Genomic DNA, 25263 nt, shown 5'->3' with positions numbered 1-25263 from the left:
TAAATACCAACAGTAAATTAGAACTTGCACCTGAGTTAGAAACTTTGGTCATCATTGTTCAGGTTCAAGTCTTTCTTGTTAAAGAATGAAACCAAGACCCAGAGATCCAAGAGTCTCATTATAATAACCCTATTTCTAGCTATCATTTGTGGCACACTGAAATAAAACTTGGTGGCATTCTAGATAGGGCAGAGAGGTGAAAAGGGAAGGGAGGGGGTATGGGGTTAGAAATGATGATGGAATGTGATGGACATTATTATCCAAAGTACATGTATGAAGACACGAATTGATGTGAATATACTTTGTATACTACCAGAGACATGAAAAATTGTGCTTTATATGTGTAATAAGAATTGTAATGCATTCCACAGTCACATATAAATTTAAAAATTAATTTAAAAAAAGAAAAAAAAAAAGAACAAAACACGGTGCCTTTTAGTTAAATGATGTTTGTATTACAGTTAAGTTTCCCTTATATAATAAACTACATAGACTAGAAGGGGAAAAAAAATCCAAATATACCTTAGAATTTTCCTTCAGGCTATCTGGGTCAACTGACATCACTCTTTAACAAAAATTTACTAATCTGAATGTCTCAACCTCATTTTCTAAACAGCAGTGTCTTTGACTGTTTTGTAATTTCAAGTCTGTGCAATCTGTATCCCAATTAAAAACAATTTTATAAACAAATAAGTCACAAAGATATATAAATACCAGTAAAAGTAGAAAGTATCCCAACTTCACCAAGTAATGAAATTTTCAAAAATAAATAAATAAATTTATCCATTTATCACCTAATCAGCCAAGTAAAAGTAGAGTTAAGGCTATAAGAATATGTACTCAAAACACACTTGTGGGCTGGGATTCAATGGTAGAATGCTTGCCTAGCATGTGAGGCCCTGGATTCGATCCTCAGCACCACATAAAAATAAATAACTAAAATAAAGGTATTGTGTCCATCTACAACAACAAAGTCAATATCACAACTGAAACAAAAATTTATAAAACTCTTGGTTGAAATGGTAGCCAACGTTTTCATCCATTTTCTTAAGTTTTTTGCAAATTTCCTTTCCCTTCTGAATCTGACCTTGGGAGAAAGAAAGGACATTCTCATAACAGGGCTAACAGTATAAACTGCTACTTTAGGAGGGCAACTGCATCAGAGCTTTAAAAAATGTATTTTTTGATCCAAAAATTTTATTCCTAGGGAATTATCCAAAAGAAATAATTAAGAATGTTTGTCAAGTAGTTTTATGAACAAGCGTCCACTACAGCACTTAGGGGAATAAGACAAGAAGCCTCAGGACTTAAAAAACAAGGTTCTCCCTGAAGAACAACTTCAATAATAACAGGCAGAACAGAGGCTGCACTAGCTCAGGAAAGACAAATACACAATTCTGATTATGCTCCTCACCCATGGCAGTCAAGATGACTGGAACACAAGACTTTAAACAAAAACTAGGAGTGGCATCAGAATCCTTTCCCAGAGTATAAATAGCCATAAATCAACTGTTGGCCCACAACTTGAAACATTTAGACATGTCTATCATCTGAGAACTATATTCTAAGGGAAGAGATCATGTTTTACACAACTTTGGTTTGTTTGTTTGTTTTTGATACTAGGAATTGAATGCAAGGGTGCTTTACTGCTGAACTACATCCCCAGTCCTTTTTATATTTAATTTTGAGAAAGGGTCTTGCCAAGTTGTGGAGGTTTACCTGGAATTTGCCATCTTCCTGCCTAAGCTTTCAGAGTCTCTGGGATTACAGGTGTATGTAACAGGTCACAACTTTGGTTTTAAGGGTCTAGCACAGCAATGTCTAATAGAAACATAATTTTAGTTACATACATAATTTAAAATTTTCTGGTACCTATATTAACAAGCCAAACAGGAGAAATAATTTCAACATATAATAAAAACAGAACATTAATAATTTATCTTTTTAAAAAACCCTTTTCCAGGGTTGGGGATGTGGCTCAAGCGGTAGCGCGCTTGCCTGGCATGCGTGCGGCCCGGGTTCAATCCTCAGCACCACATACAAAACAAAGATGTCGTGTCTGCCGATAACTAAAAAAATAAATATTAAAAAATTCTCTCTCTCTCCCCCTCTCTCTTAAAAAAAAAAAAAACCCCTTTTCCACAATAAGTTTTTGTAGCATACCTCAATTCAGATGTTAATTTTGCTGGGAAATCATTCATCTATATTTACATTTCATGAAATCTAAATTAGATCTACATATACAAGGTGTGTCAAGCATTCTTAAAATTGTCCAATAACTGAATTTTTAAATTTTGATTTAAAATTTTTAATTAAACTTTAAAAACTCAGTTACTTAGCCTCAAAAGGCACATTTCAGCAGCTCAATTGCCAACTGTTTCAGCTGCAACTATAATGGACTAATATTTTGCTATTGAGTTAGGGACTGAATTAATTGACAGAAAAAAAATCACACTACTGAGGGCAACACAGGATTAGTCACCTGTGCACACAACTGTATAGATAGGAGGCATACTTCCTATTATACAATGATTCCATTCACAGATGTAAGCAACTGATTTTCCTATTATTTATAGTTGTACCTGATCACTAGACTAAAACAGATTTTAATTTTCTGTATTTCTTTTACACCAGGTTAGCACATTACAGACTTTTTAAAAAGTTCTTTTAAAGTCATTTTTTATATGAATGTATCTTAATACAGCAAAGGGAACATCAAAAAGTAAAGTATTTGTTAAAATTCAATCTCTCAGCCAACAAACAACAAATTATTGATTTCACAGTAGCAAGAGTAAGAATTGCAGGTTTATAAAGTTATCAAATGCTACTTCAGCCTGACTGGCTTTTTCCCCCCCTGACAAAAGAGCAATATAATCTTATTGACACATGGCAAAGATCACTAATTGTGTTTATGGCCCAATGATTTTTCACACACAACACAGACACACACACACACACACGTATGTATGTATGCATGCATGTATATACACATCCTATGTGACCAATATCCAGATAAAGAGAATATTTCCAGCACCCAAGAAAACTCCCTGTGCCCTTTCCTAGTCCATACACTATCAGTGGTAACTGTTACTCTAAATTCTCCAACACAGTTTCATCTCTGACTAAAGAATCTTATATTTTAATTTTATTCAAAATAGTTACTTTTTAGCTTTCTTTTCTATTACATTAATGACCAATTACATTGCCGCCCCAGTCACAGCTATCTACAGCGTATTTCTTGCTTGACTATCATCTTCCCTAGTGAGGAATAACAAACAGATCAAAAATAACCAGTTTATGTTAGGCACAGTGGTCCACATTTGTAATCCCAGCAATTCACAGGAGGATCTCAAGTTCAAGGTCAGCCTGGGCAACTTAGGAAGACCCTGTCTTTAAAATAAAGGGGGTGGGGGTGGGCCTGGAACAGGGATGTAGCTCAGTGGTAAACATGAGAACAAGCACCACTGGATTCAATCCCCAATAGAATCCCCCCACAAAATCATACAAATACATGCCAATACAACAGAATACTAACAGTAAAAATAGGAAGTAAAATCAGAAAATAAGTTTTAAAAATTTAAACAACAGGCAATATAGGTAACGACGCACAATGTTTAAATATACTGATAAGGAGTTGGGAGTCCTACAGTTTCCCATTTCCAGATATTTCTATTTAACTTACTGTCTTGTTAGATCAATATACAATATGTAGCAAATTAAGTTTCATACAAAAACCACATAATCAAGACCACTATTTCCCATAGGCCTTTCAAAATCAAGAGTTAAAAGACTGACTACATTGCACATAGTGATACAAGTTCTGAAACTCAAGGACTTCAACATCTTCTAAAGAATACAGTATATCTTAACTTCATTTCTTCAGCACCTTAATTATATACTAAGAAGCAACAACTTTTTTCAAGTCCCAACTTCCTGGGAGTGAGTGGGAATAAGGACTATTCCTGTGAAATCATCTTAAAATTTTTCATTCAAGAACATGATTCTAAGCTCCCAATCATAAGCAATAAGAACTGTGCTTATGGACTCTTAATGCATGGTTGCTGGCATAAATTACAGATTCAGTAACTTTTCTCTAACACCGACCTCATTTCTAGAGATCTGCCTCCATCACACCACACTTAAATATCCATTTAAAATAAAAAAATGAGTTAAGAGAGAGCACAGCATCTATACTCAAGTACTGTATCAGAAAACAAACAAACAAAAAAAGAGACTCCCCAAATATGCTGAATCAAAGTAAAATAGCCCCAAATTCCTGGATCACGACCCAATTGGGAAAAATAATTTCAAGACATACAATTCAACACTGAAATGGATCTCGGGTATTTAAAGCAAATCAGAGTAGGAAAACATGTTACAGACCTAAAACCAAATAAATAAACTTCCTTGGAATCTCTTCTACACTTCAAACATAAATAGAGATAATATTTAAACCTTAATTTTAGGCAGTATGAAGTTACTCCATAAAGTAACTTACTTCATCTTCAAAAGAGCTGCTGAATAGTTTGAATAGTTTAGGTAACTTAAAGCATAATTATAATCCTTCAACCGATTTACGATAGTAAGAAAAAAAAATTTTTTTTCAGGCGTCTGAGAAAGCTTTTACAAGGTTCTCTTTCTTCCTCTGAGGATTCTAAAGGCAAGCTCCCAAATACTCATTTAAGCAATTCTATAATGTAACTAATACTGTAAGTATATAATTTAATGGCAAGAAGACATGGTATGCAAACGGAAACAGTTAAATCAAAATAATCCCTAATTTTATTCAAGAGAGAGAAAAAAATTAAATCTTAACTTTGTCAACCATGCTGAAGAAAGCATAGTAACCCAGAATCCCTTCAGAAGCACTTAGGGGGCAATTACCAACTGCTGAAGCAATAGCTCCACCTATTGATTCACAATACTTCCTTAAACATTTTGGCACCCCAAGTCTACACTGTTTGAGCTCATTCCCCCTCCTCCACTCCCTCTGACCCAACCCAAATCTAGTTGAGTCACTAGCTCTTAATACTCATGCCCATGCTCTTTATTCCAATTCCTTCTCCCGCCAGAAGGTTCTGCACGGACCCCAAATGCGAATGAAATGGAAAGGTGTCAAAGACTGTAGTTCCAGTTGTTAAGCATGGATCTGGATAAGAGGACAACCTGACCATTGCACGAGAAATGGGCCGGAGGTGGCTCAGGAGTCCGCTCCGGGGTAAGAGGCCCTAGGCGCCTCACAATAGTTTTTCCTTCTTGCCCCTACCCAGCCACACTTATCCTCGGGACAAAATCCTAGGTTCACCACTCTTGCCACCGCTAGCCCTTCAGCCCGCCAACAGCCTTGGTCGCCTCCGCCTCCTCTAGGAACAGAGGGAAGAGAGAAGCCTGGAAATCTCCCTTCGCCCGGTCATCGCCCTTAGTTTTTCCCCTTCTTCGCAACATTCCCCCTACACGGGCCCGGGCCCCAACACCCTGCCCGCCGGGCCCTAGCAGGCTGCCCTTCCTCACCCTTTCATCTTCCCCGCCTGCTGAGGCCGTCGTTACCACCGCTATCAACGCCGTCGTCCTCGCCGCCCCGAGCTCTCGGCGCCCTCAACCCCACAAGCCGGCCTCCTCGCCTAGGGCACAGAGCTGAAGGGGTGACGGAGGCCGCGAAAGTCGAGGGCGGCCCTGAGTCTCCGAAGGGGGCGGGGGTGTCTCCAGCAGCCGCGCTGGTGCCGCGGCTTCTTCACACGTGCACTCAGGGCAGTCAGCTCCCGCCCGCCGCCGCCGCCAGCCGGACCCGCCGCCGCGCCGTGACCTTTAACCCCGCCCCCTCTGCGCGCCGGCGCGTCCACCGCCTCGCGCGCAGCCGCACTGCTAGCCTCTACGTTCCCTCCCACCCACCCCCACTTCGGGACCTCCATCTTTTTCCTGGGCTTTGCCTTCGGGCGTTATGCTCCTCCTCCCATCTCTTACGACACTACTGGTGGGGCTAGCTTGGTAGGCCCTGGCGGTAAAATCCGGATTTTTCTGCCCCTCCTTCTTCTCTCCCACCTCAGCAAGATAAACCCTTCCCGACCCGTTTTTCCCAGCTGGTAGTATCCAGAGTGACCTTCAAACACTCGTATCCTAATAAGGCTTTATAAAGCTGTTTCTTAAGGAAGTCCTAGAAAACTCAACTAAATGAGGTGCTTTTAAAACAAACACAGTCAACAACCGGCAGGGTAACTTGGCTACTCTCCAGCACAGCTCAAATTTTGAAATCACGTGATCGGCCCAAACCTTACAGCCTGGGATTTTACCGGCGGGCCTCAGAGGGACGGAACTCCATCGCCATTTCCGGTCCCTGGCTTGTGGCTTGAACGTCACTTCCTTAGCAATGCACTTTAACCCTTGTCATCCTCGCCTTCTGCATTGCACAATCTTTGTAAAAATATATGCTCACTTTTTCTTTAGACGCAAAACAAAACAAAAAAAAAAAGTTCAAGAGATCTGCAGATCCCAGCTCGTGGGATGCAGCGCTCTAGGATGGGGAGGATGCAGGGCGGAGCTCGAGGTCACGTGACTGACTAGACCCGCCCCGCCCCCTTGCAGCTGAAGACATCCCCTCCCGCAGTGACAGAGTCTCTGGATCTGTGGTCGGTACAGTTTCTGCACCTCGCGCCCCAGCAGGTGAGCTGCGACCGGTAACTGGCGACTGGTGGGGATTGTAGAAGGGAGTAGGAGAAGACAAGGGAGACTGTAAAGAGTGGCCTCCACTGCTTGGGGTTTCCTCCCCGCTGTCACCGTGCACTGGCAAGGAGCTTATTTCTCCACATCTCTTGACCCCCCCCACCCCCCACCCCTCAATGTGATTGTCCCGCTACCTGTGATTTGAGGTGTCCACCTTTTCCGGGGTTGAGAGTGAGTGCGGCCATTATGGTTCCCTATTTGGAATCTTTGGTGCTACAGGTAGTAGGATTGCTTCAATCTTTCCTCAGGGTCTGCAACAGCCGCCAGCCCCCACTCCCCATTCCCCAAAGCCTATTCTTTGGCAAACGCCCTCACCCGGGTGAGCAGGAAGACAGGAAAAACCCTGGAGGCAGAGACGTCTGCGGTGAAACAGGCTTGGGAGGGAATGTCACTGATATGGCCCTCACTGCAGTCACTGAAAAGCTTCCTTTCGAATGTGTTTTCTCAGTAATTCTAAGGGTTTTATCTGGCATCCTTGCAGGAGAGGTTCTGTGGATGTCCATCTCCTTTGGGTGGGAATGGAAGGGTAAAAGCAGAACTTACAACTTTTTCTTCTTCGAGAGGGTGGATAGTTGAAGGAATAAAGATATGCTGTCTTCAAAACAAGGGTGTTGGTAATGCGACATTCTCGATTGAATGGAGAGTCTTTGAAAGATGGTGTTGCTGTGTGTTGGTCTGCAGTAGGCCCAGGCTAGCTTATGGGAACGTGACTAGGTTTTCCTGAAAGGGAAGTAATTCTTTGGAAACTGATTGGGCTGGGTGTATAATTAAACCAAATTTATTTGACCATAACTTAAAAGACAAGATGATTAAGTAAAGATACTGCTGGCTGTTTTCTGCCTTTGTCATTCTTTTTGCCTTTCCTCCTTAAAATCTACTTAATTGACACTCCCAATCAATACCTTGACCAACTTTGTGGTAAATTTGAATTAAATAAAGCTTGTGTTTCTCCTTAGTTTTTCCCAGTGGTGAATAGTATTTTGTGAAAATACAGAAATTGTTTTGCCTAGATTTTTGACTACCCAGTGCTTCTCCATTTAATATATAATGCAACAGCCAATGTTTTTACCCTAAATAATGTACTTTAGGAAAGAATGTGTTCCAGTTTGGGGTTAAACTTTTTTATTTGTATTGCAAACTCAGAAAGTTCTTGTTTCTTTTAAATTGAAAGTCCCTACCAAAAATTACAAATATGATTTTTGAAGTTTGAATTACACCTAATATGAAAAATCACATTCTGAGTTAAACCTTGTAGTTTTCTAACCAGTGTAATTGAAGAATCTCTTTAAAAGTCTTGAAAAATGAGGAAGATGGAATCATTATCTTTTGAGTTGTGAATGTGCTGACTTATTTTTGTTTTTCTGTATCTTCCAAATTGAACTTGTTTTGTTAAGGAAAGCTCAAAGTTAAACCTTATTAAATGATGGCAAAATGGAAAAACTGGCCTATTGATGTTTCTTACTAGAAAACACAACCTTAATGATTCTTGATATTTACCCAAGTAATAAAGATCACTGTTGTCTTTTTTGTGGAGTTTGAATTTTCGCACATTGTACTTATGACCTATTCTGGACAATACACTAACCATTGATATATTTATATAGCCATGACTATTACAGATGTGAATATATTTTTGTTCATTTCATTTGTCCAGAGTGAGGTTCCCTGATCTTTAGAGGAGAGAAAAAAATAGTGTTGCTTCCTTGTCCAGATGACATCACACCAATAAGGAGAATTCTTTAAGTGCTCTGGAAATCAAAACCTGTTCTGTCCAGGTACACCAGAATAGGCAAGAAAAAAACCAATTAAAAAGCAAGTTCAGTACAAGAGAGGAAAATACCAATATGAAAGAGGTTGAATGAGTCTGCAGTTTTATTTCACAGTTCTTCCAATTTTAGGGAACTTATGAAAGAAAGAACTCAGACAACTGATGAAATCTGGAAAATTAGCAGCAGGAATTGGTGACTAAATTGTTGTATAGGTACACACACACACATGATTTGAAGTTTGGAAGGCATTTTACAGACTAACTATCAATTTGTGAGTGTTACATGTAGAAATTTTAACATTTATTGAGAAAGTGTGTTATAATCCACTATAAAACAACACATAAAGATTTTTGTGTTAGGGCCCCTGATACCTCTTATTTTCTTACTATGAGGTCATTCTCATTTTTACTGCCTTCATAGATTGTTATAACCACTAAGAATGTTTCCTTCCCCTATGAGCAGAGGTAATCTTGCAGTCCTGTGGACTACTACACAATGTTTTTCTGTTTTTGTTTCTGGCATATTGCTGTTAGTTGGACTGTTCCTCCTTAAATCATAAAGCTCCTAGGAGTTCAAGGACTATGTCTTTATTGTTGTTTCTTCTGCACAAGAATGCAGAAGTACCTGAGAGGTACTCATTAAACTGTTGATTGAGTGAATGCTGAACAATTAGACAAGGAGATTAAACTATTTTAACTTCTGGAGATCATAACTCCTTCTAAGTTCGTACACTTTTAGATATAAGTTTTATATTTTTAAATATAAGGTATTAGCTTTTAAATATAAGTCAGTAATAATAGTTTTCCAAGTCATGATCAATAGAATAGAAACAAACTTCATATAGACTTCATTAGGTTCACAGTATGTATATTTAATAATAGATACGGCTATCATCCAGATATGGTAGGGAAGTGGTAGGAGTAAGTTATTTTAAATGAAAAATTAACTCTATTATCTACAAGTGAAGTTGCAGTAGACTAAAACAGAGGATCTTCATTCAGCTGTGCCAGCTTAGTTCTATGCTACATGCCTTTGTTGGGAGTGCTGGTTTCGGGTTTGATATCGAGGGTATATAAAGCTGTGAGTTAGAATGAGATGATTCTAGATAATCTATTAGAAAGTATTTTTAAAACTAAATGGTGGTTGGGCTGGGGATATAGCTCAGTTGGCAGAGTGCTTGCCTTGCATGCATAGGGCCCTAGATTCAATCCCGACACCACAAAAAAAAAAAAAAAAAAACTAAAGTGGTGAGGCTAGGGCTGTAGCTCAGTGGTAGGGTGCCTGCATGTGTGAAGCACTGGGTTCAACCCTCAGTACCACTGTCTTTACATTTCGATTTCCCAAACTGAAGCCTGGGTTTACAGTCTCACCCCAACTCTTAATAGCTGAATGGCCTTGGGCACATTACTTAAGTAAGATTGTTTCCTCAAGTTTAACTCTATCCCATAGGTGCTGTTAAATTTAGATTAGTGTACAGTGTCTAGTACACACTTGTAAAGTTTTTTTTATTATTAACTTTACTGGCATCTACTTTGATTTTATGTAACTGAATTCCTAAAAGAGACTATATCCTACAAAACTTGACTAACACCCATTTTTGAGCACCAGGTTAGATATGGTGAAGAAAGTAGCATATGAAATGAGGCTATTAAGGAAAAATCAAAGCAGAAAAAATATATGTCTAGCAAAGTTTCGTTTCTTTTCTTTCTTTCTCTTTTTCTTATGAGATGAGGATCTCACTTCACTGTGTTGCCCAGGCTACCTTGAACTCCTGAGCTCAAATGATCTTCCTGTCTCAGACTCGCAAATAGCTAGGACTACAGGTGCACACCATCGTACCCAGCTTCTAACAAATAATTAATAGGAGCTGAGAAATATCAGCAAAAAAGTCCTGTATTTTATCAATTATAGTGATTTAGTATTTTCTGCACGAAGATTTTCCAAAGCATGTGGTAATTAATGTGTGGAATCAATTTAAGGAGGCAGTTCTTCTATTTCTAATTTTTTTGTCCACAATGAATAATAGAAATATATTGTACAAGCTGTAGAGTGGTGTTATTTTATATCTTATTTTTATCTTCATGAAATTGACAAAGAAATGTAAGGAACCGAGGATACATGAACTAGATAATAGTTTTCCTTTCCTAAATTAATACTCACAGGATTAATAGTTTTGCAATGGTAAATATCAGTAAGTTAAACAGTAATTAAAGTATAGCTTCTGTGAGCTTATATGTCATTTTAATCATAAAAAATATTGCTCCTTCATTCTAAGGAAAGATTTTATTAAAAGATTAAATATTTTCTTTAACGTCAGTTCTCTGTTCTTAAACTTAAAATATAATAAATGCATACATTCATTTTTAATTTATACATATATTCATTGTTTATTATAAATAGTGACTAATAAGAATGTATTCCATTTAATTTCTGTAGAGAATTTTAAAGTTTAACTATTCTGTTTTTTTCATATTATGAAATGAAAAAAATCTTTGGGTTATATAAGTATTTTCTAAGTAGTGTTATATATGTACATATACTATACAATATTGTACATATTATATAAATATATAAAGTTTGTGTCTATACAGATGCAGCTGAAATGGATTTTTATCTTTATAGTACCAGGTCTTTCTTTTCACTGGAAATTATTAAAACTATCTTAAAATTAGTTGTTACTATGAATAAAATTATGTAATGATGTATGTGAGATACCCCTTCCTGTCCATTGCTGTGTAATTAGTTCTAGTACATTTCACAGTTGTGAATAGCCTTCTTTAAAAATTTATGTATTTTCAGATTTGAATTTTTATATCCTGGTTTTTTTTCATTCTTACAGCCTGTGATTTTTTGTCACCATTATTTTTATTGTTATTATAACTAACCAAAATTTTTCAGTTTTAAATCTTAATTCTACCTGTAGAAATTTATTGTTGTTTTGATGATGAATCTTTTTATTGAAAATAAGGTGAATGGTGAATGATATGACACACAAGAGTTCCAGATGTACTTAAGCAATGAAAAGCAGCCAGACTTTGTTTTATTCTGATTATTTCTTAAATTTTTTTTTAAATGTTCGTTTAAAGGCAAAATAGAGGCAAGGCATGATGGCACATGCCCATTATCCCAGGTATATAGGAAGCTGAAGTAGAAAGATTGTGAGTTCAAGGCTATATAGCAAGATCCTTTCTCAAAATAAAACGTATAAAAAGGGTTGAGGTGTTGCTTAGTATTAGAATGCATGCCTAACATGGATGAGGCCCTGAGTTTGATCCTCAGCAACACACACACAAGCACATAACGCGTGTGCACGCACGGCTGATAGACAAACAAAAACAAAATAGAGAAGGCGAGATTGGGAAATACCTGTAAAATTGAAGAAAGGGCATGTGTATAGTAGTGACTATATATACAGAATGAAAAAATTTGGCAGGAAATGCATCAAAAAAAATAAGGATCTCTAGAACATTAAAGAAAGATTCAAAATTTATTACTCTACATCTATTTATTTGGTTTTTTATAATCAATAAACATTGTAAACAATTTTTGCTCGATATGGAAAATGGAAAATTAAAACATTGAATTCTTTCATCTTAAGGCTAAAAAATGTAACTTCAGCAGAATTTTAAAAAGCAGAAGCTAATGCTAGTATATATAGGGATTTGCTACATGATAAAACAAATTCCAGTAGGGAAAATAGGCACATGTATATTATAACTAATTCAATTGGTCCATTTGGAGAAAAATATAATGGAGCCAATGCTTTGCAACATATACAAAAACCTATTTCAGATTGATTGAAGACTGAAATGTAAGAGATAAATACTTAAAATATTAATCTTCTGAATTTTTTTGCAAATGCAGTCTAAGCTAAGGCAGAAAATGTAAAAATTATAAAGGAAAAATAAACATGTGAGCCTATATAGAAATAAAGACTTCTTCAGTGGTGATAAGGACAAAAGTTTAAAGTACTTACAAAAAGAGTTAACATTTTAAAGAACTCTTATAAATTAAGAAGTTCACCTGATACAAACATAAATAAAGCATGTGACCAGAAGTTAATGAGAAGAAAAATCTATAGCATGAAAAGTAACCTTACTAGTGATCAATATATTATCAATGAAATACTACATCTCTGACTAGCAAAAATTAAGTGATAAATCTGCTAATAAGGATGTACAAGGAAGAATTTTTCTCACAAAATGCTAGTGGAAATGTGAATTACTACAGGTTTTTATTTTTAGTAAATGATCAGATAATGTCTGTTAGTCCTGAAAATACGTATTTTTCCATTAGTCAGCCTCCCTCCATGGAATCTTTTCCTTACACATAAAAGCACCAATAATTAAACAAGTGTTTACATGAATGTTGATTGCCAAAATGTTGGTAGTGGCAAAAACCTAGGAACAGGGATATGCCTGTTAATAGGGGAATTATGTAAATTATGACACATTATGGAATGTTGTGAAGTCATTCAATGATAGCAGTTGAATCTATATTGACTTGGAGGGATTTCTATCATGTTTCTTATGTGATAAAGGCTAAGTATAAAGAAATGTGTATAGTGAGATTTTATTTTTATAAAACTGTGTGAAAACACACCATGACTTTTGTGTATGTTTATATAGGTTGTTGACATTGGAAGAAGAAAATAAACAGAAAAGGAAGGAGAAAGAAAGGGAGGAAGAAAAGGTACTGTATCCGCCATCACATGCATATAAAAATACATGTTTGCACATGCCTACATATGCAGTGTATTGCAGGAAAGGATGATCATCAAATTGTTCAGTGGTTATCTCAGTGGGTAAATGGGCATTTCAGGTTATTTTTGCTTTCTTCCTTGTATTTTTCTTTATTACATGTTTTGGTTTTTTGTACCAGGGATTGAACCTAGGGATCCTTAACTACTGAGCCACATCCCCAGCCCTTTTTTATATTTTATTTAGAGATTAACCACTGAGCCACATTCCCAGCCCTGTTTTATATTTTATTTAGAGACAGGGTCTCCCTGAGTTGCTAAGTGCCTCAATAATCTGCTGAGGCTAGCTTTGAACTTGTTATAGGCGAGCGTCTCCATGCCCAGCTCTTTATTACATGTTTTTATTTTCACAATGAACATGTAGTGTTTTAGTAATTAGGGGAAAAAAAAAAAAACCTTTTAACATTTTAGAAAAGAAATAGAAGGCCAGATAGAGCAAAGAAGAAATTAATAAAAGGAAAAATACATTTGAAATGGCCAAATGACTCTTACCTAAAATATTTATTGTTGTTGTTGTTATCTTAGGTGTCTGAGAGAAAAGTGAATAAATTATCCTAATAACTCCATAAGTTATCCTTAATTTTATGTATGTAATAACTCTTGGATATCCAATAAGTATCATGAATACTGTATTAGAAAATAATAGGTATTACCAGATAAAGTTACAAATTGACATTTTGTTTTTGGTGTGGTATTAAGTGTTCCAGAAATACTTTCTGCCTTAGTGATATAGAGCATTTTGTACAAGGATAGACTCTGTAAACTGATTTACTCTAATGACAGAATCATTATATGATAGTCCATTATTGTGAACTCTACAAATTTGTTTTGAAGTCACTTAGGTTATATGGGGGGAAAAAAGTAATTTCAGAGTATGTTAAGAGGCAACATAGGAGGAACTCTAGTACTGACATCAGAGAGTGTGGTTCAAATTCTGAGGTTTCTGGGCTGGGATTGTGGCTCAGCAATAGAGCGCTCGCCTAGCACGGGCGGGACCCGGGTTCAATCCTCAGCACCACATAAAAAAAATAAAGGCATTGTGTAGTGTCCATCTACACCTAAAAAATAAGTATTAAAAAAAAAAATCAGGGGTTTGTGCTTCTTAGTAGAGTGGCTTTGCAAAAATTACTTATGTCTTTCTGTATTGCGTTTTTCTCACCTTTCAAATAAAGGTAAAAAGAGTTTTCTTCATTGAGTGTTATAATGATTAAAGGAATGATAGTATAAGAAAAATGATTAAATAACTTGACTTTTAAGAGCAATGTTAATATTTGCCATTAATTTGCCTAGTTAATTGGATATATATATAATATATATATATATATATATATATATATATATATATATATATATGATATAGTTTTGTTTTTTGACTCAATTGTTTTAGCATTCATTGAATTATTCAACAATATTTAAGTTGGATAATCCATGTTCAAATGTGATATAAATTATATATTTAGATATTTCTGTTTTCTCTTACTGTCCCAAATCTTCAGCCTGTCCCCCGGTTACATATTTGTTACAAGTGGTAGTACCTATTCATATTATTTTGGACCTTCCTTTTTTCACTTAATATTATCTTGGAGATCTTTCCAAACTTATACAGTTAAAGCTTCCTCATGCTTTTTAATGATAGGTAAGTATTCAATTGTACTAATGTATCATCATTATGGTGATTACAATGAGATTATTATTCAGAGTTTATTCCTGATCCAGGTACTTTTCTTAATACTTTAGTTGTATTTACTCATTGAACAACCTTCTAAGATTTAGTTAATATTTTTTTATCCTCATTTAACAAATGATTAAAATTAGGCAAAATGTGGTTAAATGACCAACAGTGTAACACAGTTCATAAGTGGAAGAAATCAGGATTTGAACTCTGGGAGTCTCTTTCCAGAGATTGCTGTCTTAATAACACTAAACTTATAGCCTATTATATCACAAGTTAAGCTTGTCTTCATATTAATGGACATTCCAATTTTTTGCAGGGGGAGGTACTGGGGGTTGAATTTTATTTACAGACAGGGTCTCACTTAGGCCCTCACTGAGTTGCTGAGACTGGATTTGAACTTGCAATTCTCCTGTCTCAGCCTCCCAAGGTCACTGGGATTACAGGCCAAGCACCACCATGCCAAGTCCATTCTAATCTTTTGTATAAGAAACAGTAATGTAATGAGTGTTTTATTAATAGAACATACTGTACACACACAGAATATCCTTAGAAATGAAATGGCTGGATCAAAGGATGCATTTTGATAGGTGTTGTCAGATTAATTTCCATTTTAGGGCTGCACAGAAGTTCAGCTTTGTCCTCAGTAATTTGTTGAAATCTGCTATTTAACTTGAGTCTTTGAAAGAATGAGTAGCTGAATTTAACATTTCTAGCTTCCCTGAGTTGTGTGCCATCTGTTATCATATGATAGCATAGGGTACAGTCAAATGGGATCAATGTAACAGTGTCAGTATAAGAAAAAGACATAACATTTGGATTTATTAATCTATAAGTAGTGAAGAAATAACTTGAAATGCTTCTTATGTGACTTATACATTGAAATTCTATCAATTAAAGTTTGTGTATATTATTGAAAGAGTAAAATATTTTAGAAATTGTTAATTGTGAAATTTGCTGATTTTGTGTACCAATACAATTACATAAGAGACTTACATAAGTAGGGAATTTTCAATTAATATGATCATTGAGTATACTAGTGAGCCAAATGTAGGAGTAATACTATCCTTTTCTGTGAAAAATAAATTATCAAAAATCCATGAGTTCCAATTTTAGGTAATACAAAATTAGACATTGAGGAACTTTATTCAGATGAATTACAAAATCCACAAATTATTTCAAGTGAAATATCTTCTGTTCAATACCTTCTATTTCCTTTCTTTCAAGAAAGAAAAAAAATATTTCTTATGAATATAAGAAGCACTGTGATTGAACTCTTTAGTGTGATACAAAGGATACGTTTAGAATTACAGAATCTGCTCAGATCCCCAGCATACTACACCTGCAAGTGTTTGAATGTGCATTTATAGTACTTAGTATCATTCATAGTTGTGTGTGTTTTAAGTATGACCTCAGATAATAATTATTTATCATTTAAATTAATTCTGTCTCAAATTAGAGCAGCATGAAACAACAGGAAATACCTATCTCTACCTTCTAAAGGAGCCATTGAATCATATCAATTTTGATGTCCAAAATATTAGAGCTTAGCCTTTGTCTTAGAAGAGAAACCCTTCTGTGCCTCATGCCTCATCTAAGCTTTTGTAAACTATTATGCTTTATCCTGAAAATATTGAGCATATAGTATTGCAGATGCATATCTGACTACTGTGCTTCTGAGCTATTAAGAGACTGTGGAAGTTCTCAGGATTCATTGAGCTGGACTGAACAAGAGAGTGCCATTCTCAAGGAGTCACATGCATTCATTTTTAAGAAATAGACCAAAATCCATTTGATTTAAGTTTTTATCTGGTTCCCTGAAGCTAAAAGGTGGGTTTTTTTAAAAATCAATTTCTCATTGGCCATGTAGTCTTTTATAACTACTCTGTTAGTTGGCAAGAAAAACAAAAGTAAATATATATTCACTGTACATATTATGCCATTACAAGAATTGTACTGCCAATATGTTGTGCTTTTTCGATACCACGGATTAAGCCCAGAGATGCTTTACCACTAAATCACATCCCTAGTCCATTTTCTTTTTTTATTTTGAGATGAATCTTATTTGCTAAAGATCTTACTAAATTGTTGAGGCTGGTCTTGAACTTGCAATCCTCCTGCCTCAGCCTCCCCTGTCACTGGGATTACTGGCATGTATCTCCATGCCCAGCTCAATACTTTGTGCTTTTAAAATGAGTTCTATTGAGGTTTAATTGAGTTCTCTTGAGCTTTAAATTGAGTACATTTAAATTTACAATTAGATAAGTTTTGATGTATGTATGCACTAATGAAACCATCACTGTAATCAATATGTCCATATTGAATCATAACTATCATGCCCTAAGAAACATGCCTCTTTGTAAATCCATTCCTTCCATACTTCCCCAGGCAACCACTACTGATCTGTTTTTTATTACTATAGGTAAGCCTGCATATTTAGAATTTTTTATAAATATAAATATTTATTTTTTTTGTTTGCCTTTTACTCATCATAATTGTTTTAAGATTCTCTGAGGTTATTACATATATTATTAATTTATTTCCTTTTATTGCTGAATGTGCCATTTTATGGAATATCACAATTTGTTTATCTATTCACCTGTTCGTGGATATTTGATTTCTATTTATATTGTTTGACCATTATGAATAAAGCTTCTGAGAACATCCATATAAAAGGTTTTGTTTGGATATCAGCTTTCCTATCTCATGGGAGAAGTATGGCTGAATTGTATGGTAGGTGTATATTAAACATTTTAAGAAACTGCTAAACTGTTTTCCAAAGTGGTTCTATCATTTTACATTCCTACCTGGAGTATATTAGAGTTCTAGTTGCTTTAAATCCTTATCAATAAAGATTTAATCCATGGATCAGTCTTAAACTTTTAGCCATTCTAATACATGTTGAAGGACATTTCATTGTGGTTTCATTTGATGTGTCCAGTGATTAATGATGATAAGCATATTTCAAGTAGTTCTTTGTTGTAAATATATCTTCTTTGATGAAATGTACGTTCAAATATTTTGCCTATTTTAATTGAATTGTTTTGAGAGTTCTTTATTCAGATTATGTGTCCTTTATCAGATTCATGTTTTGTAACTATTTTCTCCTAGCTAGTAACTTATTTTTTCAACTAACAAATGTCTTCCCCCCCCCCCCCCCCCCGGAATTTCTTTTTTTTTTTAATTTTTACCCCAAATACAAATTGTAGAATCACACTCACATTTTTACATAATGGCATATTAATGACTGTTGTATTCTGCTACTTTTCCTATCCCCTACTATCCACCCTCCCCTCCCCTCCCATCATCCCTCTCTACCTCATCTGCTGTTGTTCAATTCTCTCCCTTGTTTCCCCCCCCCTTTCCCCTCACATCCTCTTCTATGTAATTTTGTGTAACATTGAGGGTCTCCTACCTTCACAGACATAACATTGTGTAACATTGAGGGTCTCCTACCTTCACAGACATATTCAATTTAGAGGGCAAGAAATGCAGATTTCTTGCCCTCTAAATTGAATATGTCTGTGAACATTTGACTGTAGTTACATAATTCCATCCAGGTTCTGAAGTGGGTTTTTGTTTTGTTTTTTGCCAAATTAGGCAGCATTCTTTCCTCTTTTATTCTTTCCTTGTGCTTTGGCTCATATTTTCATTGCAGAGATTTTCTTAAATTTGTGAGTTGGAGGTGAGCTTAATTTAATTAAACATTGAGTTATTAATATGCCTTTGCACTGTTTGTGACCTTTCTTTTCTTTGTAAAGACATCATTTTATAATATAAATATAATAGTATTTTTATGGAACCATTATTGATGCTAAATCTTGTATACGCCTTGTATGTACATTGGTCTCAAATACTTACATTGTTTATATTTGGCTTGTTTGGCTACTCATATTTTCTTCACAAAGCAGTCAAAATTTTTTTCATTAAAGAACTGATGAGAATGTAGACACTTTTCAAAAGAAATTTATGCGTATTTTAAACAATAGTTTTTAAAAAAATGAGTTGTACAATTTTTAGAGTACTCTTAAAGAGGGTAATTTTCATATATGATTACTTGCATTTAAAAAAAATGGCTAGCCACTTCATAAGCAATTTAGCTGGTTAAAAAAAATAAAAGAAAAAGCCTATTTAAAACCTATACAACTATTGTAGTACTAAGAAGCTATGAAGGTTGAGGATCTTTCCAAGAGAGAATCTGCTAATAACAGCCCTTGTCACTATGAATTTGGAGTTGCACACTGTTTGACATAAGAAATTTCATTATTATTATTAGTAGTAGTAGTAGTATATACTTTTGGGTAAACTGTCTATAGGATTTCAAATAAGCTAATAATTTCATTTTGTTATTTTCAGATTTTAAAGCTATTTCTAATTTTTTATTATTATATTGCTGAAGTAAACACAAGTAATTGTTGAGTCCTTGTTCACACTCCTGAGAAAATCCACAAGTACAATTTTTATATTTAAGGGCCTTATTGCGTATTCCATGTTTTTGTTCTTATTTCTTAGGTTCTGATTATTCCACTTGAAGTTGGCCAATTTTCCCTTCCCTGTATAAAAATGTACTGTACTGAATTTAGTTCTGATACTAATTTTGATTTCTTCTAGGACATTCCCCCGATACACACATTTTTAATAGCTCTGAAATTATTACCAATCTTATAGTTTTAAAGTGCCATAGTTTAATTTGTCAAGGTTTTTCTCCTCAACATTTGGCCTTAGTAGTATATCAAATAAAAGAGTTTAGTATAATTGTTATTATCTTAGATTAGATGAAATATGGTATTACTACTAGATAGGAGTATATGTGTGTGTTTATAAAAATTGCTTTTGTGATAAATCAGCATAAAATATCTATAGTATTGATCCTTAGTTTGTTGCCTTACTTTGGCTTTAAAGTTAAAACAAATAAAAATATTCTAGCAAAATGTAAAAAAATCAAAACAAAAAGGTGGGGGAGGGGGGACACACTAGATACCCAGTGAGAAATATTGTTACTGGATAAGTTATGGAATCCATTTTATCAAATAGCATACAGTTTAAGATGATAACTTATAAAGACTATGTAGCATATGAAGAAACTGAAGTGAACTAATGTATGAAGTTGTATTATACTATTGATAACAGTTATGTAAAGAACAAAATGGCTCGTGTGGACATAATATAAAAGCCAGTAATATTCAAATGGTAAGATGTTCCCATATTTGCTTCTAAAACAACTTTTAAAAGAAAGATGTGTGGCATGCTTATTTTCCTTACTTTTTTTATAGTATTTTACTTACTTTATAGTGTTGGGAACCTTCTTGGGTCTCATTTTTTCCTTCATAAAGGAAATTAAGAAAATTTCCTAGAAATTTACAGACCAGCCTTATAGAATATTAATATTAGGTTTACTATAACTTTTTACTTTTCAGTTTACCAAGTTTTATCTAAGAAATAAGAAAAAGAGGATTCACTCAATACTGTTTTAGGCAGCTTCAAATTTATGACAGTTCTATTAACCAGAAATTTTTCACTATTCCCCCTCCCTTTTTTTTTTTTTTTTAAGAAAAAGGAAAAAGAAGGTTTATCTCTTTGCTAGCTCAATAGTAAAGCACCCCTGGGCTCAATCCCTGGTACAAAAAAAGGAAAGGAGAGGGGAGGGGAGGGGAGGAAAGGAAAGGAAAAAGAGGGAGGGAGGGAGGGAAAATAGTTTTTAAGAGAGAGATTATTTAGGAACAGTCAATTCCTGTTTTCTGCTTACTCCTTTTTCTTTTGTATTATCCATTGTCATTTTGATAAATAGTTTGTCAAATAATAGAAAAGCAGCTCCTGGAATTATATTCAGTATGACTGCTATAACAGAGACTTAAACAACAAACATTTATTTCTCATAGCTCTGGAGTCTGGGAATTTCAAGATGAAAGTACTTGCAGATTCTTTGTCTGGTGAGGGCTCCAGTTCCAGGTTTATAGATTGCCATGTTGTTGTATATTCATGTGGTGGAGACCAGAGGTCATTGCTTTCCTTTCTCTTCTTATGAAGGCACTAATTGCTTCCCAAAGGTCTCACCTCTAATATCATTACACAGAGGGGGTGGTGGGGGTGGTAAGATTTTAACGTATGAATTTGGGGGAAATGGACATTCAGTCCATGATAACATAGGATTAAAAAAAAAAAAAAAGAGCTAGCTAAAGGCTAAGATATTGGCTACAATAAGGTCTTTTCAATTATTTGTTATTAGATGTTAAGATCTTTTCAATTATTTGTTATTAGATGTTGAAATAAGACCAAATTTTGTTGTCACTACTCTTATCAGTTTGTCATTTTGAATCAAATAATCAAGTAACACTTAGTTAATAGTACTGTTAAGAATTTAAAAGGATATGTTTATTTTTAACATAATGTCAGAGTGTGATGTTTAATAAATGGTAGCTAATATTATCTATTTTTAATTTCAGAATATTTTATTGAGGTTAACTGCTCTACAAGGCACTGTGGTATATGGAGGAAGTATAAGAATAATAAATATTCCTCTTGAGGGCAGGAATACATGAATCCACTTATATAACAGTTTTAGCATTGATCATAGCCTTCTAGCCTGTAAATAGATATTGTGGAATTTACACACTGAGTACAGTATTTAGTTACTTTCATTAAAACTTTGAGTTTTCATACTAAATATTGTGAAATTTTATCTACAAAAATTTAAAAAGAAAGAAATCTATTTTTAGAAATGCTATAAAAATTGTTTATGGACCAGCATAGTGTTACATTAAAATAATACAATTTGAATTCATTTCTCAACTTTAATGTCTTCTTTTACCTTTTATTTTCACTATTTCTTTTTCAGGACTGTCTTAAACAGAAAAGTGTGAGTCAAAAATAAACAAGTGAATGAAAGGTCTTAAGTAGAGGAAGGAGAATAGGGAAATGAAGAGAGGAGGGAAAGGGTTGGGGTATGGAAACTGAAATGAATTAAATAAAATTCTATGCATGTATGATTTTCTCAAAATGAACCCAGCTACTATGTATAGCTATAATACTCTTTAAAAAAAAAAAAAAGAAGAAGAAAAGAAATAAAAATAGAAGGGGGAGTGTCTCCTCAAAAAATTATTGTGATAGGAATACGTATTTTTTATTCCATTAGGCAAGTTTGCCATCTGTGATTTTATTGTATTCTCTACTGTTTGATTCCCACTTTTGACCTCACATTTCCTTATACATTTTATTAATTTTTATGAACTATTTCACTTTCACTAATGACCCTTATGTTTGCCTTTAGTTGTAAATTTTGTTATGTTTGTTGTTCTTTTTTAAAATAGAGCACTATGAATTATGTATGTGTATAAACTATTTTGAAGTTCTCTCTTTTCTTGTTATGTTGGTTAATTCAGTGGACTAATAAAAACAACAGGGATATAGATGGTTTTGTCATTCTTCATAAAGTGGCTTGCCTGCTTAATTCAGTTCCCTTCAAGATCCCAGTGGCTGCCACAGTTCCAGACATCCCATGCAGATAACCAGCTCCCAAAGGAGAGTGTTTTTGTTTTTGTTTTTTATAGCCTCTGCTTTGTTTTATTTTGTTTTTTGGCAGGGTCTTGTTATGTTAACAAGGCTAGTCTCAAATTCCCAGTTCTCTTAGTCAGCCTCCTGAGTTGCTGGGGTTACATGCATGCACCACATACTCAGTTTAGCCTATGTTTTTTTGAAAAAACAAAGAAATTCTTATTGCTCATAATAAGTATGTTTATCAAACAAGTTTATTTCTAAATCAGTCATTGCCGAGGAAACTAGAATTGCCATGTTAGGCTTACCAAAATCTAAACAAGGTTGAGGTTTGATTGACAAAGCAAAAAGTCGGAAACTCAGTATGCATAGTGAAGTAAATGTGACACATAAGCCTTTCTAATAGGGTTGCTAGCTAGGTGGATTAAATGAAATGAATAGAAAGTGCTTCACAAAATGACTGTATAACATTTATTATATATTATATTTATATGATACTATATATTATTCTTATAGTACTATTAATGTAAGTATTATATAAGCATAATATATAATACTAAATATGTGGTACATATAAAGATAGTATATATGTAGTACCTCTAAAGTATTTACAGGGTTATCTCAAAAGATCATAATGTACTTCATAGATATGTACAATTCAAACAATATGAGAAAATAAGTATTTGATTAATCTGTTGAATTCATCATCTTTTCAAAAAAATTATATTTTCCAAAGGTAGGTATTAATAATGAATTAGATAGAATATACTTTTTCAAGTGTTACATAAAAATGATACTTTATTATCAATGAAGTGACCTAAGATTTTGTATGTGAATAAATATTACCTTGGAACATTAGTATTTAGCTTTTATATATCAATTCCTCCTAACAGCTACATTGTCCGAAAGTCTGGTAGTAAAAAGAATTATCTCTAGAATAATGAAATTGCTAGGTATAATGTATTAACCAGTAGCAATTTGGGCCTTATAAAATGGAAGGGGAAAATAAGTGGGCCCCTGTTGTTATTTGCCACTGCAGTGTTCTGCTGTGGTGCCTGCGGGGGAGGGACTGATGACTCATTGGCTCAGATGGTTGCCTGTGCTGCCTTCTGGATTTTTCCTTTCCTACAGAGGCATTTTTGTTTTGTTTTTTTAACATTTCACAAGTATGGAGGAGGGCTATAATGAACTAAATGATTTCTTAGTTATAAATTGCATTCACTTTTTATCCTTAAGGTAGAAATCAAACAGCTAAGCCAAAATTTTTATGTAATCATTGAGCTGATTTTTCTCTGAATGCCACATATTTTTATGTGAAAGTATATAGTACATACTTTTTTTCCTTTCCAGTGTGCTGGATATCAAACCCAGGGTCTCAAGTATGCTAGGCAAACAACTACTCTACCACTGAACAAAGATAGCTATATATTGTATTAGGAAAGAGTTGTTAAAGAGATAACAAAACTGTTTTATGAAGCACTAAATTATTTCATAGCTTTCTTCTTATATCATGGAGATTTGGGATAATATTGACTTTTAATGTAATGTAACTTGCAAAGTGATTTTTATATTGAAAGTTAATGTTTTGAAGGTTGTATTAAGATTTTTTTAAAAGTCTGTGCTTTTTCACAAAGGCATAAGCAGAAAATTTTAGTAGGGTGTTTTTATTTTTGTTACCGCTGTTGACCGGTGACGAGTCCTTGCTTCCCCAATGTTGAAGAATAACACCAGAGAGCACGCCGAGGCAAGGTCAGAGTAGAAATTAGAAGTTTATTAAAGGACAGCAGAAAAGACTTCTCCCGGAGGAAGAAGGGGACCCAAGAGGTGGAATCCGTGGAAGGGATGTTGTCTCCCCTTTTTATAGTTCTTTCAGTGATGGAATGTAGGTGGGAAGGCCCGAGGGGTGGGACACAGGTGGGCCAAAAAGTAATCTGGTCAGGAAGGACTTCTGAGTCAGCACCTTTTTGATGGGGGCTGTTCATTAACATTTCTTTGAGGTGGACTTTGGCCTAGGGCCTTTTGGGACTTCATTAACATTCCATGAGTTGTCCTGTGTTTTCCCGAGTCATTCTCCACACGGCCTCCATTTTAGATTTCACTCGATATTAGACCCGATTTACCTAACTACACTGACTACCTAATTTTAAATCTGGCTTCATTCCCCCCTCTAATTTGGGGAACTCCTTACTGCTGTAAGGAATGGGGGCGAAGACCGTTCTGGCTTCTTCAGGCTGACAAAAGGGACGATGTTGGGCAAGCAGTTTGGAGTCCCCCTTTAAAAATCGGGTCTATCGAGTGGTCCATGATAGAAGTCCGATTGAGAAGTAATAGGCTGGAGGGCCATTTGAGCGATGGGCGGTCTATAAGAGAGACAAGAATTCATTAATATTGGAACCATATTGATGCAGCAATAAATACCACAGCACAGGAATATGCCAATAAGTATGATACCAAAGACAGAGACTAACAATGTTTTCCACCAGGAAGTACCAGAGAACCAGGAGCTAAGATATTGTCCCCATGACAAAGTTGGTGAGGACATGGCTTCTATCTGAGTATGTAAATCTTTAAGGATATTTGTCACATTGCCAGAATTGTCAGGGATGTAAACACAACATTCAGTTTTAATAACAGCACAAGTACCACCTTGGGCTGCAGTGAGGACATCTAAAGCCATTCGATTTTGTAAGATGGCCTTCCTCATAAGTGTTATTTCAGTATTAAGGAGAGAGATACTTTCCTCAACATCATGGAGGGCAGTTTGAGTATAATTATTTAAAGTCTCCACATGCCACATTACATCTTCTAAACCAATTTGTGGGATAAACAAAGAAGCTAGATGATCATACCAACGG

At 34.9% G+C, this 25263-nt stretch overlaps 2 protein-coding genes across 4 annotated transcripts in view; one reads left to right on the top strand and one right to left on the bottom strand.

Annotated features, from left to right (window-relative positions):
- The window catches only part of Naa50 (N-alpha-acetyltransferase 50, NatE catalytic subunit), a 32958-nt gene extending 27150 nt beyond the window's left edge, over positions 1 to 5808 (bottom strand). For all 3 annotated transcript variants that reach the window (XM_071615333.1, XM_027936094.2, XM_027936095.2), the window contains exon 1: positions 5512 to 5808. In XM_071615333.1, coding sequence (XP_071471434.1) covers positions 5512 to 5519 — 8 coding nt within the window. In that variant the 5' untranslated portion in view covers positions 5520 to 5808. The remainder of the gene's footprint in view (positions 1 to 5511) is intronic.
- Positions 5809 to 6575: 767 nt separating this feature from the next.
- The window catches only part of Atp6v1a (ATPase H+ transporting V1 subunit A), a 59768-nt gene continuing 41080 nt past the window's right edge, over positions 6576 to 25263 (top strand). Inside the window, exons 1-2 of the mRNA XM_027936029.3 lie at positions 6576 to 6657; positions 13115 to 13178. The gene's annotated coding sequence lies outside the window, so the exon portion shown is untranslated. The remainder of the gene's footprint in view (positions 6658 to 13114; positions 13179 to 25263) is intronic.

The sequence above is a fragment of the Marmota flaviventris genome, chromosome 8 (assembly GCF_047511675.1).
Source record: "Marmota flaviventris isolate mMarFla1 chromosome 8, mMarFla1.hap1, whole genome shotgun sequence".
Lineage (NCBI taxonomy): Eukaryota > Metazoa > Chordata > Mammalia > Rodentia > Sciuridae > Marmota > Marmota flaviventris.
Note: the sequence above shows the minus strand (reverse complement) of the source record. Positions and strands in the feature narration are given on the sequence as shown.